The sequence below is a fragment of the Vulpes lagopus genome, chromosome 13 (assembly GCF_018345385.1).
Source record: "Vulpes lagopus strain Blue_001 chromosome 13, ASM1834538v1, whole genome shotgun sequence".
In the NCBI taxonomy this organism is placed as follows: Eukaryota; Metazoa; Chordata; class Mammalia; order Carnivora; family Canidae; genus Vulpes; species Vulpes lagopus.
Genome location: NC_054836.1, coordinates 47,603,274 through 47,625,885, shown reverse-complemented (window position 1 = coordinate 47,625,885; position 22,612 = coordinate 47,603,274). Strand labels below are relative to the sequence as shown.

At 39.5% G+C, this 22,612-nt stretch overlaps 1 protein-coding gene across 2 annotated transcripts in view; it reads left to right on the top strand.

Moving 5' to 3' along the window:
• Positions 1-5,733: 5,733 nt before the first annotated feature.
• Positions 5,734-22,612, top strand: part of KIAA0895 (KIAA0895 ortholog) — a 50,240-nt gene continuing 33,361 nt past the window's right edge. The window contains exons 1-2 of one of the 2 annotated variants that reach the window (XM_041727855.1): positions 5,734-5,932; positions 14,518-14,813. In XM_041727855.1, the coding sequence (XP_041583789.1) occupies positions 5,908-5,932; positions 14,518-14,813 (321 nt within the window). In that variant the 5' untranslated portion in view covers positions 5,734-5,907. Of the gene's footprint in view, positions 5,933-14,118; positions 14,814-22,612 lie in introns of both variants that reach the window. The other variant, XM_041727854.1, reaches the window with a different exon arrangement.

Genomic DNA, 22,612 nt, shown 5'->3' with positions numbered 1-22,612 from the left:
TATACATGTATATATACTCTGCGTCTGTGTACGTATATATATGTATATTTGAAAAAAGAACTTTATTGGCTCCTCTTCCTCTGCTCCTCTGCTTCCTCTGCTCCACAACTAAATCACTTAAGAACTCTAAATTCTACTCTGAGTTCTCCTATCTACCTCTGCACATTCCCTGGGTGGTTTCATCAGTCCCAATGACTTAAAATACTGACCCTATACTGATGGCTCCCAGATTTATTTTTTAGCATAATCTCTTCCCTGAACTCTGAACTCTAATATCCAACCGACCTATTTGAAATCTTGATATGGACTTCTAACTGGGACATCAAACTTAACATAACCAAAATGGAATTCCCCATTCAACCTGTTTTTCCCTCATCTTCATCTCCATGCATAATACTACTATTCACTCAGTTCCTCAAGCCAAAACCTGGGAGGCATATTCAATTCCTTCTTCCTCTCCTCCCCTCATATTCAACCTACTGATCAACTCTCTCCTCTCTCCTCTCTCTCTCTCTCTCTCTATATATATATATATATATATATATATATATATATATATGCTGGGTCTTCTACTTCTTTCTCTCTATAGCTCTCATTCCACTCCAACCCATTATCACTCTCATTTGGCCCACTATAAGTCTCCTGTTTGGTTTCCCCACTTCCGTTCTCACCCTCTTATCTATCCATGGTCCTCAGAACAGTCAATACAATCTTTAAAAACAAATAAGCCATATTATGTCACTGCCCTGTTTCAAATCAACCAGTGGCTTCAGATTGCATTTCGAATAAAGTCCAAATTCCTTTCACTGGCCCCTGCTTACCTCTGAGATCTTTTCTCCTACCACTTCCCCCAGCTCGCTGGACTCCAAACATGCTGACCTTTATTAGTCCCAGGATCATGTCAAGATCATTGCCATCTCAGGGCTTTTGCATTTATAATCCCATCTACCTAGAATGCTTGGCTCCCCCACCCCATCGAACCCCCATCAAATTTACTATGGTTGACTCTCATCCTTCAGATCTCAACTCAAAAGTCTCTTCCTCACAAAAGCCTTTCTGGACTCCACTATTAATAAGTCACCATCTAGGGACACCTGGGTGGTTCAGTGGTTGAGTGTCTGCCTTTGGCTCAGGGAGTGATCCTGGGATGGAGTCTCACATTGGGCTCCCCACAGGGAGCCTGCTTCTCCCTCTGCCTATGTCTCGGCATCTCTCCCTGTGTCTCTCATGAATAAAAAAAATCTTAAGAAAAAAATAAGTCACCATCTACTGTAATTCCTTGGTTTACTGTCTTCATAGCACCTATCTGTATCTGTAATTGCACATTAGTTAACTTGATTCTTGTTTGTTTCTCCTACTGTAACATATGTTCCAGGAGAACTGGAACTCTCACCACAGCAGTCTTGATGTACACTCAAAGATTGGTTGATGTGGGTAAATCATGTTTACATATGTATATATGCACTATCAGTAAATTCTCTGAGGGTAGGTATCATGTCTTTTTCATCACTTTTTTTTCTTGTATATACAAGGCACTTAAATATCTGTGGAAGGAGTAAACTAGTACATGTCTTGGTTTTTTCAAAATATAATTAAGATAGGCAATTTTTTTGTCTGGTTAAAAAATATCCTTCCACCCCCCAATCATTTACAACAAAACATCTTATCAAAAAATCAGCATTTCTCAGGATTTTTGTGCTGTTCTATTTTCATTGAGGTGATAAGACAAAGGAGGTTTCACAAAGCAATCTTTGATTTGTCTCCCACTTAATTCTTTTCATTCTCCTGAAAAAGACATACTGAAAACATTCCATTCTCTCAATACAGACATCCTAAAAGCATTCAAATGTCACTCAAAAAAATTTTTTAAAAGCCACAGAAACCTACTATTCCTTGGAGTTTTTTTTTCTTTTTTGAGCAAAGGAACATTGTTTACAGCTTGCCCTAAGGCTTCTGTTAATGTTTGTTAGAATGGGGTGTTGCAATTAGAGTTGCTCTGTTCTTCTATAATGGCAGACTGCTGCAGATTAATTTTCCTCGATGCATATATTTTCAATGACGTAGAATGTTATAAATTGCTTCCAATAAACAGGAAGAAAAGTCAAAAGTGTTTTCTAGAATCTTCTCCTCCTCCCCTTCTTTTTAACTCTTATCTAAAATTTAAAGGAATAAATATTATTTTAATGTTCTAATTCCTTTTAGTTACTGAGATAACTTCTTAAGAAATTAAACTTTTTCTCAGTTTCAAGCATAATGTATATACCTGGTCAGTATACCGTCACGCTTCAATACGAAACTTTTCTATAGAAGGTGGAATATTGTATTATCTGTCTTTCCACTAGCACTAGCAATACTTATGAATTGTAAGTAAATGATCAAATGTTAATTTAAGTCTTTAAAAAGGAGATGTCAATCTGTTTTCTAAAATAAAAACAAAAATTATCCCCTCTTATTACAGAGATGTTGCAACTTTTTTTTTCATTAACTCCACCATAGATTATGAATAGTTTACTATGTAGCATATACATGAGACATACAGATTAACATATGAGTTAAACAAAAGTTACTGATAAGAAAAATATAACTTCTTTTTCCATAACATAACAATCCCACCACACAAAAAAGAATTTCTATTAAAATTCCTATTTTTCTATCATTTTTCTTAACTAAAATTGAATGGAAGTCATCATTAAAGATATTCAGTAATCAAAATGATCCATAATATAATGTTGGTAGTGTATGTGAAATGACTATAAAAGTAAAATGAAGTATGACATTATAGTAGGATAACTACAATGACATCCTTGGCTACTGTTGGAAACCTAAGTTTAGTAAAACTTTAAGAAGAGGGGAGGTGCATCCATAAAGATAAAAATAAATTATTAGAGTCAGTTTTAATAAATTCTTAACTTTATTTTGCAGTCCATGCTTTGAAAATGGAGTAGCAACTGATAATCCCATCAATTCTTTTGTCTCAATATTAATGATTTATATAGAAACGATAAAAAGAAAAGTTTCTCAGAAAGATGGAATTGTTCATTGTTCTGGTGGATATGTAAAAACAATGCTGACTCAAAAGCAGCCAAGTGGACAGCTGCAGATGCTGTACCCAATGGAAATACTAAGCAGGCATAGCACAAATCAATAATTAACAAAGCAGATGCACAAAGCTTGATGAGGATGAATAATTGCATAGGCAGGAATGGTAAAAGGAGCTGATAACAGTACTAGTTTTGTAAGAAATTAGATAAACTCTTTGTATTCACAAATTTGTTAGCAAGAGTACTTCAATGCCTAACAGTACACCAAGAATATCTTTTCAAAATGCTTTGATTAAATTGATATGCACCTTTAATAACACTTATCACTAAAGATATTTAGAAATCAAAATTATCCACAGGGAAATATTGGTAGGGTGAACATAAAAATAATTTTACAAGAATGGAATAGTGTTCTAGGTGCATCTAACTATAGTAGCTTAAATTGTGTATATTTGGAATTCTTAAGTTTAATGGAATGTTGGAGAGAGAGGTGTACCTTTAGGGCATGTCCTTTTCTAACTTTAGTGTGCATGTGTGTCACACTAGCCAGTCAGTAAGTTTCTTGAGGACAGTGTCACGTTTTATAACGCTCTCTAAAAGCACTAAGCCCAATGCCTTTATATAAATATTGATTTTTTTTTAGAATGTAATGAAAATGGACAATATGATTAAGCATGCTTTAGTAAAAGCATTTAGAGTAAATTCTTTACATAGATGCTGAATATATGACTCAAACATTTTTTAGGAGTCTATTTGAGTAATAACTTCTTAAATTGCAGTGACCTTAAAAACTAGAAATTTGCAGTGTAATAGATGCATTTTTATAGCAAACTTGGAAAGCAGGTCTCAGAGTTTTAGTTATATAAGATAGGTATGAAAGGTTCATTTTTAGCCTTCTTTTCCTTAGGACATATATTGCAGGAATAACTGTCCTTATGAATGCAAGGATTCATTGCCCAAAATTAAATCAAGTGCTCTAACCTGAAGATTCATTCTTTACATGGCCATTTTATATCATGCTATTTTTTTGAGTTATCATTGAAAATGCATACTTCTTTTGTCTATGTGTTCATTAATTTACAAATATTTATTGAGTACCTACTTTGTACCAGGCACTATTTTATTTATTTTATTTATTTATTTATTTTCCAGGCACTATTTTAAATGTTGGGAAAATAGCAGTGAACAAGCAAAAATCACTGCACTTATGGAAATTTTATTCTAAGGATGGAGGGAATAAAGATAAATCAGTAAAATATATGATAAGTTAATGTTCAGTACCAAGGGGAAAAAATAAAACAGAAGTAGGGTAGGAAGTCTGTGAAAGAAGTAGAATTTTAAATTGAGTGGGAGGCCAGGAAAGGCCTCACTGAGAAGTGACGTTTGGATTTAAGTCCTGAAAGAGGTGAAGGCGCTTAGCCCTTTGGCTGAGGGAAAAGCATTCCAGGCAGGAGAAACCCCAGGCTCACAAAGGCCTTGAGGCGAAACAGGGCTCGCACAGTTGAGAAGAAGGAGGCCAGTCTGTCTGGAGGAGACCGATGCCGAGTAGGGGAAATGAGATCAGAGGTGACAGGACGCTAGGCCATAAAGGACCTCAGAGGGAAGAGGGGAGCCCTTGAAGGCCTCTGCACGGAAGAGTGACACCCGGCCGACGGGATCACGCTGGCCACGGAGCTTTGGAAGAGGGCGAGGCTGGAAACTTGGAGAGCTTGTAGGCCACGGCTGCGACCCAGCAAGAGGTGGCGGTGGCTTGAACCGGAGCGCCGGCAGCGGCGACAGCAGTGGCCGGATGCCGGGTATACTTTGAAGATACTACTCGGAGGATTTTCAGATCACAGAAAATGTGAGGTTATCTACTATTTGTGATAAAGTTAAATTTCCGCTGTTCCCTCCTAATTGATCAAAAAGTCACCAATTCTCACACATCTTCTGTCATTCCTAGATGGTGATGTTGACATACATAACTTTTGCCCCTGAGGTTGAAGACGCATCTCAACGATTTCTGTGTCCTGTGTCAACCTTGAGGGAGGCTGAAGAGAAAATGTGGCTCGGAGATGTGACGGCGCCAGCGGCAGCTCGGGGCTCATGCTAGCCTGGCCTGTAAGCTCCGCGGGGCTTGCCTTCTGCCCTCCTCCGGGCCCGTCTCGGAGCCTTGCACACGTCAGGCTCCCCCAAAAATGCCGGATTGCTGTGGACTCTACATGTCCCGCGGGGTAACACACCGGAAGACAACATCCCGCCAGGTCCAGTTAGCATCCTCCTGCCAGGACGCTCGACAGGTGAACGTGTCCGAGATGCTCATTAACACGGGTCAACAAAGGGCGGAGGAGATCGGCTTTGCAATGCACCGCTGGAGCCGTCCTGTCACTGCACCTCTGTCCCCTGAAGCTCCCGCAGCGCTAAGCCCCCTGGAGCGGGGCACAGACGCCCACCCAGTCCCAGCGCGCCCGCACCGGCGGCCCGGGACCCAGGCGGCCTCTCGCGGGCCTGCGCTGTGCATGCCGGGAGTTGTAGTTTCCCTCTCCCCCGCCCGCCTTCCCGCGAGCCCGGCCGCCGGCGCGCTAGCGCCCCCAGCGGCACGCGGGCTCCGGGCAGCGCCGCGCTCGCGGACGGCGCGGGGCGTTGCCTAGCAACGGGGGAGCGGCGACGTCACGGCGGCCGCGCGTTTTCAGCGCCGCTGCACCGGGTCGAGCCGCGGCGCGTCCCTCGTTGGCGTCCGAGCGTCCAGGTCCGCCCTGCCGCGCCTCCGCCTGCCCCGGGCGCCGAGCGCCGCCTGCCGCCGCGGCCCCCCGCGAGGCCCGGGCCGGGAGCTAGAGGCGGTCCGGCCGGCTCGCCCCGGGCCCGCGCCCGCGGCCTCGGCGGGACGATGCTGGAGTCCATTCGCGTGACGGGTGAGTGCGGGGCAGGCGGCCCCTGGGCCGGCGGGGCGGGGCGGGCGCGGAGGGAGCACCCCGGGGAGGCCCCGTCCCCTTGGTCGCCTGTCGTGGGCCAGCACGTGCCGTGGGACCTGCGGGGGAAGGTCGGGCGCGGCGCGGCTCGGTGGACGCGGCCCCGTGGGCGCCCCCCGCAGCTCCTGCCCCGGCCGGCGGGGAGCGGCGCGCAGCGGGGGCGTCTGCGTGTGTGGGGCGTTCGGGACCCCACCACCAGCGAGGGGGCCGCAGCGCCCGTTCCTGCCGCGGCTTTGGTCCTCGGCGCAGGCGGAACCCCGGTGGGTGGCAGCGGGTCCCTTCCTGGGGTGGTGCGGGGCCCGCTGAGCAAGGCGGCCAGACGCAGGTCGGGGAGTTCGCTGGCCTTTCCTTACCCGAAAAGGGAAAAAGTGTGGATGCGGAGCCATTTAGACAGCATCTCACACACCACGGGGCTTTCCCTCCTTGGCCCCCGTCCCCGCCTGATTCCTGGGACGTTTCTGCAGACGGGCTCGTAGTCGCCCAGCACCGCGACGACCGCCAGCCGAGGGACGGGTCAGAGGAAGTGCCCGACCCCGCAAACTGTCACATTTGTTTATTTTATTTTTACTCATTTATTTAGTTTTTTACCATCTGGCATCGCAGTTCCAGACCATTTCTTTCCTATTCGTATTTAAATCCTGCAACTGGATTCCTTTCCAATGAAAATGCTTGTGGTCTCGATTTTACACTGTTTTATTTCATGTTCGGTATTGTAGGAAGTGGAGCTGATCCTGTGCTTTGATTGATCTCGTCGTTATTTACGTTGACAGGAAGCGCAGGACTCAAGATCTAAGAAGCAAACCTAAATCGGCATTAGAGTTTTTAAGAGTGTGATTTGATGCAGACACTACTTTTTCATCCCGAAACACAACGAGAATTTTGAAAAGTCCCTTAAAAGTACCCTACCTTCTTTTTGTTTCGGGGCAGGCAGGGTCTCTCAGCTTTGGTTTGCAGTGAGGGGGGCTGTCCTGTGCATTGTCGAATGTTTAACTAGCACCCCTGGTCTCTACTCACTAGATGTCAGGAGCACCCCCTCCCCCATACACAGTTGTGATCACCAAAGATGTCCCCAGACATTGTCAGGTGTTCCCTAGAGGGCAAAATTACTCCCCTTCCCATTTGAAAACCACTGCCTTGGAGAAAAACAAAGTGAAGGTTTTTAGACAACCATTCAGAAATAATATCAATTAAAATAATTTCCCCAAAGTAAAGCAATCATTGCAGAAAGAGAATACGATTATGACAATAATGGTATTAGAAAGTAGGTACCCAGGCAGCCCAGGTGTCTCAGCAGCTTAGCACCACCTTCGGCTCAGGGCGTGATCCAGAGACCCAGGATCGAGTCCCCACATCAGGCTCCCTGCATGGAGCCTGCTTCTCCCTCTGCCTGTGTCTCTGCCTCTCTCTCTCTTTCTCTGTGTGTCTCAGGAATAAACAAATAAAATCTTAAAAAAAAAAAAAAGTAGGTATCTTGACCATTCAGTCAGCAGTAAAAATGGGATCTCCTGCTTTTCAGTAGGCAGAGTTGGTAGATTAAGGAGAGGTGCTTTATGAAATACTAGACTCATTGCTCTGCCTCAATTCAATTTCTGTAATTTAGTGGCAAAAATCACTTCAACTCTGCACTGTTCTCAGCACTTCACATATTTTAACACGTTCAGTCTTCAGACCACTACTATGAAATGTGTAGTAGTATTACCCCATTTACAGATAAGGAAACTACAGCACAAAGAAGTTAACTCATTCAAGGTCACAACTACTACTAAACAGCTAAGTTTCCGACTGGAGCAGTTCCCTTCCAAAGCCCATGTTTTCAACCACTACGCTATTATAATGACTGTATGTTGACTTAAGCCACAAAGTTCAACATGAACATCTCATTTAACATCAGGGGTATATTATCTGATAGTTTGCTCCAGGTGTTTTTTTGTTTTTTATCACAGGCAAGCTGTAAATAAGTTTTGCCTGGAAAGATCATATTCTACTTGATTATAAAATTTGCAAAATAGAAGATATTTAGCTCATTCAGTGAGTAACAAAGCTGTCAGAAGCCGTATAGGATTATGTTAATTTTTGATTTCCTACTGCCCATATTTTGTATGGGATATAAGTGATTAATGATAAGAAGTGATTGATGGATCATCTGAAAATGAAGCTCCTTTGTAACAAAAGCAAATGTTTAAAAATACTGGAGACCAAAGTCTTCTTAAGGCTACTGTTTGGCCATATGGGATGAATACACTTAGGCACCCAGCTCCTCTTTGTCTTATAGCCAGCCATAGGCACCTGCCATTAAAACTTGTCTTCAACATCACTAGTTGTTTCACTTTTTTAATGCCATCCTGGTATGATTTTTTTTCTCAACCTTCAGGCATTCAAGTCTTGTATCCTTTCTTTCCTCTCAAATATTACCTTCCCTTGGCTACCTCTCTGGCCATCCTTTCATAAGCAAGGCATGAGTGAGCAAAAACATGCACAGGTGTATGCCGTAATGAGACTTAGAATTTCAGTATTGGAGGAGGCCATCATACAAATGTAGAGCTGCAACTGTGACAGGTGCTTCAAAAAACCCTCCAGGGAAGGTTTCCTGAACAAGTGACATTTGAACTGAAGGGTGAGTGGGAATTCATTTAACACGGGTAGGAAGGGCTCTCCAAACATAGGGACAATATAGGAAGAGTGTCTGGAGGGAGAAAGGTGAGAGTGAGGGATTGGCAGAATGAAAGGGCATGACAGAATGAAAGAGTAGACTGATTAAGGGGAACATGGTGCAAGGAGGCCAGAGAGGTGGAGCGACCTGACCATGAGTGACTCCATATGCCATGGTTAGGAGTTTTGTCTTCATCCTAAGTAGAAAGCCATGGGGAAGTTTGTTTTCTGGCATGTTCACTGTTTCAGATGGTGTGCAAAGTGATTTCCTGTACCAGAACCATTATTTCCTGGCATTATAGAATACCCTGCATATTTCTAACTGTAAAATAACAACACAAACCATGACAGTGTCAAGACCTAAAGAATCATTGTTACTAGTTGAGTAACACTGAAGTGCTCCTAACTGGGACTGGGACACTTTTGGGAGTCCTGAGGTTGATTTTCTCCGTTCCTGAATGATACGAGCAGTGCCTTTTCATCTCTCTCTCTCTCTCTCTCTATCTCTATCTCTCTATCCCCTCTCCCCTCTCCCCTCTCCCCCTCTCCCCCTCTCCCCCTCTCCCCCCCTTAACTTACAGTTGAGAAACTATATTGGGTTCCGTTGAATTTAGAGATGTTAAATTTAGTAGGTTACTTGTTATAATGCAGACAAATAGGGCCATAAATATGTTTTCAAAGATACTGATTTTTTCATACACCATTTAAAACATTAAGGTGTAACTTATATTCAGTAAAGTTCACAAGTCTTAAAAGCGTAGCCCAATGAATTTGTGCATATGTAACTACTGCCTAGAAGAAGATATAGAACATTTCTAGCACCCAGTACCCTGGTGACTCTTCCTAGGTTATAACCCATCCCTCAGTGATAACCACCATTCTGATTTCTAATACCATGAATTAGATTTGCCTGTTTTTGAACTACATAAAAATGAAATTGTATGATATGTACTCTTTTGATCTGGGTTTGTTAATGCAGTATTCTCTGATATTCATTTGTATTGTTTCTTGCAACTTCAGCTGCTTTTTCATTGCAATATAGCATTCTGTTATACAAATTACCACAATTTATTTTTTCTGCTGTTGATGTTATATCATTTCAATTTTAAGTGATGAACTACTTGATAAAGTGTTTATTTTGTTCAGGAACTATATTGTTTTGCTTTTCCTTCTCTTTGTAATGCAACCTGTCCTCTTGTTATGTAAAATTATGCCAGGTTCTCAGGTTTCATAAATATTAGTGAACTGTATGAAATTGCCATTTTGTGGGTCAAAATTGCTGAATGGTATTTTCCACCGGGCTTTGTTTCTGGTGATCTAATCTTCCTTTCAGACAGAGACCTCATAATTACTTCATCTCTTCACAGTTGTGAAAAACAAAGTTGGGTGAGTCTCTTTCCCATTCCTTTAGATGAGGAACATGAGGCACTGATGGGTTTAATGATTAGACTAATATTACAGAGAGGTCATTGAAAGAGCTGGGAATAGTAGCCAGGAATCCTGGTATCCTTTTCTCCTGTTCTAGATACAAATTAAGCTTTCATTGTGTTGGTAATTTCAGTATATTCACCTACTTGTGAATATAGTGAGTATCCATTTTAATGTAATATTTTTTCCCCTCCTCCCCCAATAAGGGTGATCCAGTTGGGGTGAATGATTTCTTTGATCAAGTTATTTTGTTTAAGGTTATAGTGAAGTACATTGCTGATGGCTAAAATGTCACATTACGTAGTGACTTTTAATATATGAAAGTAGAATCAATTACCTTATTCCTTTTCTGAAGAACATGAGTACACTTCCCCCAAAGAAGCCTGCATATGTTTTTAACAAATTTTGATTTTCCAGGAAAAAGAATAATAGGATGTTCTTCAGTGAAATCTTTTTATTGGTCTTTTATTATGTTTTTATGCATGTTTAAAAGTTACTTTTTCTTGAAGAATAGTTAAAATGATAAAAGAACAACACTTTAGTTTGTCTAATAGTACATTTTAATGCAACTGCAGCAAGATCGGTGTGACTCTAAGAAATTACTTTATATTCATCTTGTATGAGTTATTTGATCACCTTTTACGGACCTGAGTCCCACTTTCACAGACTTCATGGGAGATCAGCATTTGGCAGGATTGGCGTTTTATTAAATAAATACACTGTTGGCACTCCCAAACCTTACTCATCAGCAGAAGGAGCTTAAAAAGGACTGATGGTAAACCTCTCAGGTAGATAATTAGCATGTGAGCCAAAATGCTATGACTCCTGGGGGAAAAGGGTCTGTCCTACATACACTGTCACCTGTCTTCCATTTCCCACTCCCCATCAAGGGCTTAGGCAGGTGGTTCAAGACTTTTGTTAAGTATCCTGAAGTGTATAGGTTGTTTGAGGTGGAACAGAATTCTGAATTTAGAGGTCACTGATGCTTTATGGTGAAAAAAGAACTCTTGAGTTGGGCTTTGTGGTCATAGAGCCGCTAAGTCTTAGGAACCAAAGAAAGCATTTTTACACTGAATATTCATTTAAAAAAAAAAAAATCAACATGGGCAGCCTGGATGGCTCGGCGGTTTGGTGCCTGCCTTCGGCCCAGGGCATGGTCCTGGAGACCCTGGATCAAGTCCCGCATCAGGCTCCCTGCGTGGAGCCTGCTTCTCCCTCTGCCTGTGTCTCTGCCTCTGTCTCTCTCTCTGTCTCTCTCTCTCTCTGTGTCTCTCATGAATAAAATAAAATCTTTAAAAAAAAATCAACATACATGTAATAAGCCATCAAAATTAGGAATTCTTTAGCATAGTTTTATTCATTGATTTTAATTTGGTGTAACTTTCTCCCTTTTTATTATGAAGACTAAATGAGAAAGAACCTGATTACTCCCTTTACCTTCCTGGCTGTGCCTACTCCTCACATGACTTTTCCAAGTTTGTGATGCCCTTAGTCTTATCTCAGTTTTCTTGTTCTTTCCCTTTTAGTGTCCACTTCAGTCTTTCTTTCCTAATGACCTCTTGTCTCATAAAGTTGTATTTTTTTAGGGAGACTGACATTGTTCATGGGCGTTGGGCTACAGCCTGGCTTCTGGTGATCCTTAGCCTGTGTTTGCTCAGCCTGCCCAATGTGAACTATCAGTTGGCAACGCTTAAGTCTGAAATCCCAGAAGAACTGAGACCTACTGGCCCATAATGAAAGTTTTGTTTGTTATGTTTATTTTTGGCTGTTTTTTTTTTTTTCCATTTATTGAATGGCTTCTTTGTGTAGTCAACCTTCAACATTAACCTGTGCAGTCTAGCTCCTGCCTCTCAGCTTATACGTGTAGTAGACATTTAGCCCCTGCAAATTTACCCTTTTATCTTCAAGACACCGAAATGCAAATTTCACATCTTGGCCTAGAAAATGTTAACTGGAAGGACTTTTAAGTACCTTACATATTTGGATTATTATCCATTTTTGACCTGGTACTTTACCAGGTCTTTATCCTAAACCCTACGACTTCTAAGCTTTAACAACTTATGTTTAGGGCAGGGTTTCATTATCATAGCACTATTTTAGGATAGATATTTTTGTTGTCGGAGTCCTGTGCATTAAAAGATATTTAGCATCATCCTTGGCCTCTACCCACAAGATGCCAGTAACACCCACCCTCGTTGTGACAATCAGAATGTCTCCAGACAGTGCCATGTGTCCCCTGGGGAGCACCATTGCCTCTGGTTTAGAACCATTGGTTCAGGGTTTTCCCTGTTTTATTTATACTTCTGCAGTGATTTAGAACTGTAGAATGGTCCCAGAACTACAAATAACTTGTTTATCCACAATGGTTGGAGAGTGACATGTTTAGGGTCCTGCCATTCATTCATTCATTCATTCAGTGTACATTTATTGAATGTCTATCAGATCCATGCTAGATGTGGAAAAGGAAGAGATGAATAAAACAGTTCTGATACCTGTCTTAGTATATCAGTTATTTAGAGTACCATGTCTTATTAGGTTCTATGTTCTGTACGGAGGAAGAAAAGAGGCAGTGCTGCTCTACAGACATAATATTAAATATCTGTTGATAATTGAGTGGCCATATAAAGGACAATAAGCATGGACTCTATAATCACATACACATGCATTCAAAACAGTTTTCAATTCATTACTCTGTCATATAACCTTGAGCAAATTAACATTTCTGAGAGTTAAGTGACATAACATGTACAGTTTTCTGTGAAATTCCAAACTCACATGTGTCAACAATTGATATGTTATTATTATTATTTATGTCTGCTTATTATAGAAAGGATCCCTGAGTGTCTAATCTTAAATGAGTGAATGACAGATATATGTGAATAAAGTCTTCAAAAAATTTGAAATAAAATAAATTATTTCTAGGCAGGCATCTGTGCAAGTCAGCTAGCATTGAAAATCCTTTAATAATAGGAGTCAAAGATTGGGAGCTAGAGCCATAAGGGTCCATGAGACTTGGAAAAAAGAACTGGTTGAAAGAATCATATGTCATTTGCAGAAAGTACTTAGGAAAGGTTTATAAGCAGACCTGGCCAGAAGTCAGATTTGTAGACAGGACTTGAGCTGGAACCTAGTTCTAATGAGTAGGGTTTAAGACAAACTCACTTTGTCAGTTTAGACTTAAATCTGAAAGTTCTTAAAGGTCTAGCTACAATCTCACCTATTTCTCTTCACATTGTTTTCTTCTCTGATCCCTAGGTTATTGATGTATTTTCTGTTTTTCACATTTCAACTTATGCTACCTTGTATTATTATTCAAATCTTCATAGGACTGCCTTGCTTCCAGAGCCAGATTAGAAGCTGGTTAAAGCCAAAACAATGGACTTATAAAGATGCTTCTCAAAGCCATGTACCTAATTAGTAGTATTCCATGTATTTGTGGAATGAAAGATGCAAGTCAACACAGCTTTAAAGTAGTGCATGAGCATCAGTATACTAAGTGATTTGTACCTCTTTAAATCAACCAATCGAGTGACATTACTGAAACATGTTTTAACATACACATATCATTTATTTAATTTTAAAAATTATTTTTGTGGTAAATAGGGCAGTGTTCTTCTCTTACTGCTCGCTATCTTTATAGCACCCAATTTCAAGATTGTGTTGGATTTGAAAATCCCTTGGATTTTACTTTGGTATTGGTAATACTATTGAAAATTGTATCCTTTCTGTGAAAGCTTATTCTTTGGTAGAGTTGAGTATTCAAATTATGTATGTATGTTATCTCATATCAATATTAAACTTTGATCATCTAAATGGTATGAAGCTGAGGATTTTTATAGATAATTCATCATATATATGCTTATATAGAAGTGACAATGTCTAGCATGACCAAAGTTTAGTAACATTTTTTAATATTTAAAATGTCTTTCTAAAGATTGTTGCAAAATTTATAAAGTTTACAGAACCTTCAGAATACTTTTTGTATAATAAGCAGTTTGCTTCATCTGGTATCTTTGTTATTTCTTTTGTTTTGATTTTGTTTATTAACACAGAAAAGCTTCACTGGCCTGAGCAAGAACTTGCTAAGAAGTCTGTTCTAAATGCAGAAGAGTCATTGATCATTGACAGCAAAAGAAGCATTTCACATTTATCTTCTGGAATACTGAAGGACATTTTCACAACTGGAACCAGTAGTTACAATGTCCTACTACAGAGCAAAGAGGAAAAAAAGCATCATTCACAAAAACAGTCTTCCTCTACCTACTCCAAAAGATGTAGAAAACCCAGCAAATCTCCTAGTTCTTCTCGTAGTAAAGATCTTCGCAAGATGAAAGCCCCAGTGCCTGTGATGAGCAGTGGTACTTGGTACTGCCTGGAAAGGCAGCCTGGTGTTTTTGTCACTAGTTCAGTGTCGAGTCCTATAAAGTTTACACATGATATCTCTGTTACAGGAAGCAGCATAGTACTGCCACCTAAACCCAAAAACAAGGTAAAGCGACGCCATTTCTCTTCTCTGCCAAAGCCAAAGCCGCAGCCTCAATTGTCTAGAAGTTTTGAAAAAGGAGATGACTTTTCTGGGAAGAAATTTTGTATACTGACTGCTATAAAGCCCACCAACTTGGAGAAAGAGAAACTGAGATTCTTCAAGTCTGACTATACCTACAATCCTCAGTTTGAGTATGCAAACCCATCTCTGCCAAGTGTGTTAGCCAAACACAGCAATGCATCTGACCGATTTCTTAAACAGGTAAAACACTACTTCAGTAGTGATATTTCATTTTTATGTAACTAAAGCAATTATTTACAATCTTATAAAAAAAGACTTTAAAACATATTTCAGTTATTTATGTTTTATAGTTAACTTCCTTCCTGAACATGTAAATATGTGATAGGAAATCTCCAGGTGAGTGCCATAGCCCGTTTGTAAACTACTTTGCACTAGTTAGGATCTATGTGACAGGAAACTATATTTGTAAAAAAAAGCTTCAGATTCTGGTTCCAGGCTTTCCTTTGGGAGATACATACCTGTAGCCCATTAGCCAATTGATAGACAGGTGTTCTATGTAGCTTACACTGTGTCTGTGTTTTCTGTTTGATTTTGAATATCCCTTAGATGGATCCTATAATCTTTCGTTCCTTTTTTTTACATTCCCACCTTACTTAGGCTTCATAGGCATTTTGGAGAGCGAGGCTTGATACTTGCCCATGAACTTTATAATGCTTTATTGAAATTGTTTATTATCATCAAATAAATAGCTCACTCATTTAAAGAAAATAATGGAGTTTTAAAAATTATTTTCAGTGTTAGCAAATCATGATGTGAGTGATTTGAACACTTTCCAGGTTGCTCAATTTAGATACTTAGCACATAGTTTTGTGTGTTACAGGCTTATTAATAGACTTTGAAAATCCATGAAAAATATTGAGAAATTGGCTGAAGGGCATAGTGTTGAAATCATAAAGGTAGACTACATCTTGTTAACTTTCTGCACGTTTTTATTAATACATGAGGTTCAATTTGGCTTTGTGAGTGATTGAAATCTGTTTGTAGGCTAGGTAAAACTGCATGGTTCCATTTGCCTGTAGTGTGTGCCCTATTTTAGCATTTTTGCTACAGTACAGTTTCTTCAGCCTGTGACCAGCAGATTTTTTGTTGTTACAAATGATACAGTATCTGATCAGTCTTTCGAAGCCATTATGATGTAAAGCTCATTTTAGGATTACAGTAATTTTACTTTTGCTGTTTATTTTCCTTTGTTAGAAGAAACCTCATCTGCTTCTCTGGATTTTTAATGGGTATTCACTTTTCATTTAAATGTGCTGAGATTGTGCTAAACACTGATAAAAAGGTCAACTATTGTTTTTATACCTGTTTTGACAGTCATTTTGTTTTTTGTTTTGTTTTGTTTTGAAAATTGAATAGGGCTTTCACTCATTTAAAATGTATGATAATTTTAAAAATGTTCTTTGCTTTTTCCACCCATTAGTACTAAAAGAGATGGTTGAGATTTACTTACCAATATTCTTTTTGTCGTCTAGGCATTTGGTATCCTACCCTAATCCCTACGATTTGGGAAGGACATTTCCCATCATTAGATCAAAATGAATGTTCTCTCATTTCCCTGGAAGACAATTAGGAAGCATGAGCAGCTACAGACTGAGAATTGACCCTGCTTGGCTTGTGGCTATACAGTCTATTGGGTTTTTTACATACTTGGATTGCTTTGAGTATGGAGCAGCAGCAATTGTAGCTGGCTGTACTTCACCATTTGGGAGAATGCTCCCAACAAATGCTTTGTATACTGCTTAAATCAAATGAAAGGGATTCACTAGAATAAAACCTCCATAAGATATACTTAAATTCCATTCAGCATCTGACTGAATTATGACATGATGTCATACATCTTTCCCCTCCCCAGGTGTGAAGTAAAACCATAGTTTCAGAGCTAATCTCAGGATTCAGAAACATGCTGCACAACGAGGCCAGGGTAACTAAGTTGCCCATTGGTCTCTGACCTCCACCCTCAAAGCCTTGTCAGCCTCTAGCAGATCATCTTCCTAGTGTCAAGATCTAAATCCTTTGGTGGCAGGTAGTCTACACTGCTGTCAGAGAGTGACCATGGTCCTCTAAAATGCACAGTTGAGCAGAACAATGCAAAACTTTCCTTGTGCAGATAAGTCTGTCAGAGTAGAACCAAAGTAGTAATCAAGCTCTGGTCATTCCCAGTTGATTGTCCCATCAATGTCAAGGAGTTCCAGAATTCAGGTTTTTGTCATCTAGGCATTAGGTTCCCCAGGAGACAAGGCCTTTGAGGTGGTTCATGGAATCTAACATGGGCTATAGCACTTGAATATAACTCCAGGTGAAGCCTGCTGGCCAGTTGCTGACAGCTCCTCAACCTGTTAGTGTGTTTAAACTTGACAGAAACTCAGAATATCAGATTTCTGTGGCTCTGGACCTTTGCAGGAAAGAGTGCAGTGCTTCCTGGGGACTGGAGGCAGCTGGGATAAGAGAATGCTGAAAGCTGTTAAGGGTCAGAGGCATCCTCACCAGTGGGTCAGAAGTGGATCTTTAATGGCACCCTTATGCGGGAAAACTGACAGCTGGTGCACTCTGTGTCCTGCTTCCTGGGCTGACTACCCCAGGAAACCTAGATACCAGATCCACTTGGCTTTGCACTCTGTACTTTGTTGAATAAGATTGGTAGTGAGAGATGAGAGGAAGAGTCTTCAGGGTGGTAATAAAAGTCCTTGAACTATTTTCAGTATCTCCAGCAGTCAAATGGAAATTACATATTTACGTGATAGAGCCAGGGGACAGCTTATGTGATTTGTTTTCTACCTTCAGGCTGGAATCATATCTCAGTGTAGATCCAGGCTAGCTCATGCTAACTAGAAGTTCTGATCGGTAGAGTGGTATTTAATAACATTGGGAAAATAAGTCAACTTTTGTTTGGCTAGATAAGATAAAGGTTTTGAATTATTTTCTTACCCGTTAATAAAACTGGAGCAGTGGGTAAAATTAGCGGTGGGTAAGTGGGGAGCTTTTTGTGTGAGACAAGGAAGGCTTTGGGGTGTTGGGTAAAGACCTTGGGACAAGTCTACCCTCTGGCTGTCAGGGAAAATTAAAGGTAGGCATGTGCATGCAAAAGGAGTTGACAGAGCAGGCTGGAGACTGCTGACTTAAAAAGTTCTGTTTGCAAGATTAACCTTTGCCTGGTATCTGGGAACTTGACTGGTAAATGGTTTCCTACCTGAAATAAAGCTTTACGTAAATGATAAGAGTAGCTTGCTGTGCCTAAACTGTGCAGACAGTGTCTACATTGAACATCTCTTTTCCTTTTGGGAGTGTTGAATTTTGGAACGTGTTAGGCATAGGGGTGCTTATGTACCAGCCCCCAATAAAAACCTTAACAAGTTTCCTTGGTAGACCACTCTTTACATGGCGGTGACTCTTAGAATTCAGTTGCTAGAGAAATTAATTGTATCCTTTGTGACTTCATTCAGAGAGGATTCTTGGAAGCTTGCTTCTGGTTTCCTTCAGACTTTACTGGATGTAAGAAATGGGGAGTAGTGGGCTTAGGTTGATCTCTTAAAGGCATTTATTTACACTCAGAATTTAGAAAAGAAGAAAAAATTCTGACCTCAAGTAAAACATCTATTTGGGCTGTTGTACTTACTATTTGTTTGAGATTCCTGATCTGTTGCAAGGTCTGGTGGCTTCTATAGCTTTTGTTAAAGGGCCATTGTATTATGCAGTTCTAGGGGATGCTGTTCACAAATTGAGTCTGGGCCCTACATTTGTATAATAGGGTTAATATTTACCATAAACATGGGGCTCTTTGGCATCATAATACTTCTCTAATATTTTTTAGTTCTGTGATCCCTTGTACAGAAGGTCAAGTAAATTAAGTATATGCTGAGTTAGAAATTTCATATTGAGGGTATAGCTGGGGAAGAGTGAACAAAAAAGCACATTTGTTCTTCATATAATTATTATGAAATAGCTGACACTGCCTTTTTTGTTTGTTTTTTTAGGACCCTTTCTCCCCTGTATTCCATTAAAGTTGCTTTGAAATTTCAGGACAAAGTAATATAACTATCAATGTGTGACAAATTAGTACTAGCATTGATAGAGTACTTAATATTTGCTTGTTAGGGTCTGTTTGCTTAGTAGTTTATCCTTATTTTCATCTTTAGTTCCTCCATGAGATGTAGTACTTATAATTTTACCAGTTGAAAAAATCGATCTAGAGAAATGATGTAACTTCTCCTGTGGTCACATATAGTAAATTACAGATCCAGGAATCTGTTCCAGTTACTTCTGTTATTTATACAATGGCCTGTTGGCAAACTAGCTCTCAGTGGCCATGATATAAATATGAATGCTTCCCCTGCGACCTATTTCAAGCAATGTAACATCACCTGGCTTGCAAATAATAAAAATTCAGTCAGTTCTCACAAGCCAATATGATGGGGCTCCAGCATACCACTGTTTCACAGCATGGTTTTAGCCTGGTTTTTCTAACCCTGATGCCACCACCTGTACCCAAATGGTACTAGATGAAAAGATCCTGTCATTTTGCTGGCAAGAATCCATGCCTCTGGCATGAGGTTATTATAGGGACATTGAAGATCTTTTTTTGCCTTCTATAATATACCTATGAAATAGTGATAGTTACTGTTTTTTGGAAGCTGTAAAATAAAAGTATCTATAAGGGCATCTTTCAATTATAGCTTCAGTCTCAATTTAGTACACTGGTAATTAGTGCCTTGGGATGAATGGCAAGGTCAAAACTGGGCTCCTAGTCTATAAACTGAGTAAATATTTAAAAGAAGCAAATACAAGGGCTTCCCAGAAAGACTATCCACATTATAGGCAGTTGATTTCTCTCTCCTTGCCCCTGTGACTCTGCAAGGGAACAAAGCAGAAACATCCCTACCATTAAAGCTCCCACAATATATTCCTTTTCTCTTTTATTACTATCCTAAATATTGCATTTCATTTTTTCTTTTTTTTTTTATTTTATTATTTATGATAGTCACAGAGAGAGAGAGAGAGAGGCAGAGACATAGGCAGAGGGAGAAGCAGGCTCCATGCACCGGGAGCCGGACGTGGGATTCGATCCCGGGTCTCCAGGATCGCGCCCTGGGCCAAAGGCAGGCGCCAAACCGCTGCGCCACCCAGGGATCCCGCATTTCATTTTTTTCTTTCTATTTCACACTGAGTACACACAATCCAGAATTACAAGTGTTAAAATTACATAAGCAATTACAAGAAACAAAATAATTGAAAATAGTTTTCAAAAATTCCTTCTACAATGAGATAGTGTATCCAGTGTTTTCCTATTCCTAAGAATTTATATTTTTCAAAGTAACTCTTTGTAAAGATAGTTTAAAAGAAAAAGATTTATTTATTTATTGGAGAAAGGGAGAGACAGCTTGGGGGGAGGGGCAGAGGAAGAGAGAGAAAATCCAAGTAGATTCCAGCGTGGAGCCCAAAGGAGGGCTCCATCTCATGAGCCTGAGACCGTGACCTGAGCAGACACCAAGAGTCAGATGCTCAATCAACTGTGCCACCCACACGCTGCAATAGTTAGTTTTTATTAACCCATGTTAATGGAAAGAAACACTTACATGAATTAGCTAAAATAGAGATTTCTTGCTCTCTCTTTATTGAATAATTCTCATCAAAGCAGCCACCTTTGCTTTCCTGCTGGGTCAGTGCTACACCAGCCATGGGTAGTTCATTAGGGTCAGTAGTAAGTAATAAACGCAATAATAGAAAAAGCCACAAACCGTGGTATGAAATGGAGATTGTAGAAAGCAGTGATACTTAAAATCAAACATCTAAGTAAAAATAAAACACTGAACTGATTTATAAAGAAAGCTTTTGAATTTTGATATAGTTCTAGACATCTTGCATCATAATCTCTGCAGGAAAAGATGCAGTTAGGAAAGAATGCAGGATTAAAAAAAAAAGAAGGAAAGAATGCAGGATTAAGTATTGAGGAATGTTAGTGTAGATGAACAGATACTAAAGGCTTGCAGGTACTAGAAGAAATGTGCAGATATGTTTGCAAAATATTGGTATGTCAAAAACCTACAATAAAACATCTTCATCTTTTTTCCATTGTAATATCCCAAAGTACTCCATAAATGTATGCTTGTTAATCTTTACAGTATCTTAATACCTAACCCTCTCAATCAATAGCAAAATGGATTTAAGGTGTTTATATAAGAATTATTGTCTTTTATATATGAGGTTTGTTAGACATTTAAATGTAACCAAGAAATTGGAGAATTGCCTTTGTTTAAAAATAGTTTTGGATTTGGGATTGATTTGTAGATGTCTTGCTCTGTAGAAGAGAGATGGGCTGAAGTTTTCCTTGCACATTATGATGCAGAATGAGTATATTTTTATTTTTATCCCTAGACTACATATTCTTATAAATATGAAGCACAGTTTCAGCTTCATTTTCCCATATATATATTGATGGAAATAGACTCTAAATGATTACTGAGAACTATTTTCTAGGGCCACACAGAGGTATCTCTCAGTTGAGGTCTAAAAATATTGTAGCTAATTAAATCAAGATTCTGTTTTATGTCACATTGTATATCTAGTAATGTCATTCATTTTGTAAAAACATTTAGCTCTTCTTCCACATTACATACTAATAGAAAGGTTCAGTTTCTGCTAGCTTTGTTAATTGAAAATTCTTTTATTTTAGGTAATAGTACTTTAATACAACATAATCGGCAAATAAGTTGGTTTGTTAAAACTAGTTTTCTAGGGCCTCCTGGGTAGCTCAGTCTGTTTCAGCTCAGGTTTTGATCTCAGAGTCATGAGTCCAGGCTCCATGTTGGGCTCCACACTGGGCATGGAGCCTGCTTCAAACAAACAAAAACACAACTGATTTTCTGAATAAGTGAAATTTGTTTCTCCAGGTATAAAAATGTAAAAATTAGACATTTCAGTGCAGTTCTTTCTACAGCATATGTTCAGTTCGACAACTCAGGAGAATACTTTTCAAACTTTTCTAAGACAGTAACCTAAGAGCAGAAATGTAAAGAAAGTAATCAAGGAAATTAGGAGCAAATTTGTTTCATCTTAAATTCATGTGAATTTTACGTTATACTTTATATCTTTGTGCTAACATAGAAGCATGTAAATTGCTTGTCTTCAAGTAAATGTTGACTGCTAATTCAATTAAACAAAGGCTATTCAGACCAAAGAAAACCTGTTTGTGGGCCACATTTATCCCTTGGATTGCCAGTTCATCACCTCTCTTTTACCAGATCTGTTGAATATAAGCTTTGTTGTATTCGGACCTCTGGTTAGCTTAACATAAAGACTTTTTAAGTGTGGTCCTCAGAAAACAATGTCTTGTATAAATGGAATAGATACTTCATTGTTTATATTAAAACTCATGCATTGAAATAAATACATAAAGTCACATCGTGTTCTAAAGTAAGATCGGTGTTTTTCTTTTTTGATAGAAGCAACTTAATTCGAAATTAGATGCCTTCACTGATAGCAGGGTGTCTTGATGTAATATTTCTTTAAGGCTAGGTTTTAATTGTACTAACATTGAGGGAACTTTATCCTGGTAAACTCCAAGTTGTTCAAACTTAAAAAAGGGAGGAAAAAAGAGGAGTCTCTTTTAAATTAGACCACTCCTTCTGTGACATAGTTTTCTGTTTAGCAAATCACAAACCTTTCAAAGGTAACCTAAAGTTACAAGACTTTTTTGTTTGTTTGTTTAAAGATTGACTTTAGTATGGTCCATATTAGATTGGAGAAGTGGAATCATTTCTTAACCTACCAGCAGAGGAAGATTTTCTTATATTCAGAGATGGAAAATACCCCATCAGATTGTATGTCCTTGGAAGAAGTGACCTTGATGACTCCTTGAAAGAGTGTTTTGTTGATTTGCCTTTGAAAACAAGGTCTTGGCTATAGAATAGTTTGAATGGCTGCTTTTTCCTGGTAGGTGGTAAAAGGAGAATCTTCGTTACTAAGCTTTTTATAAATTTCTCCTG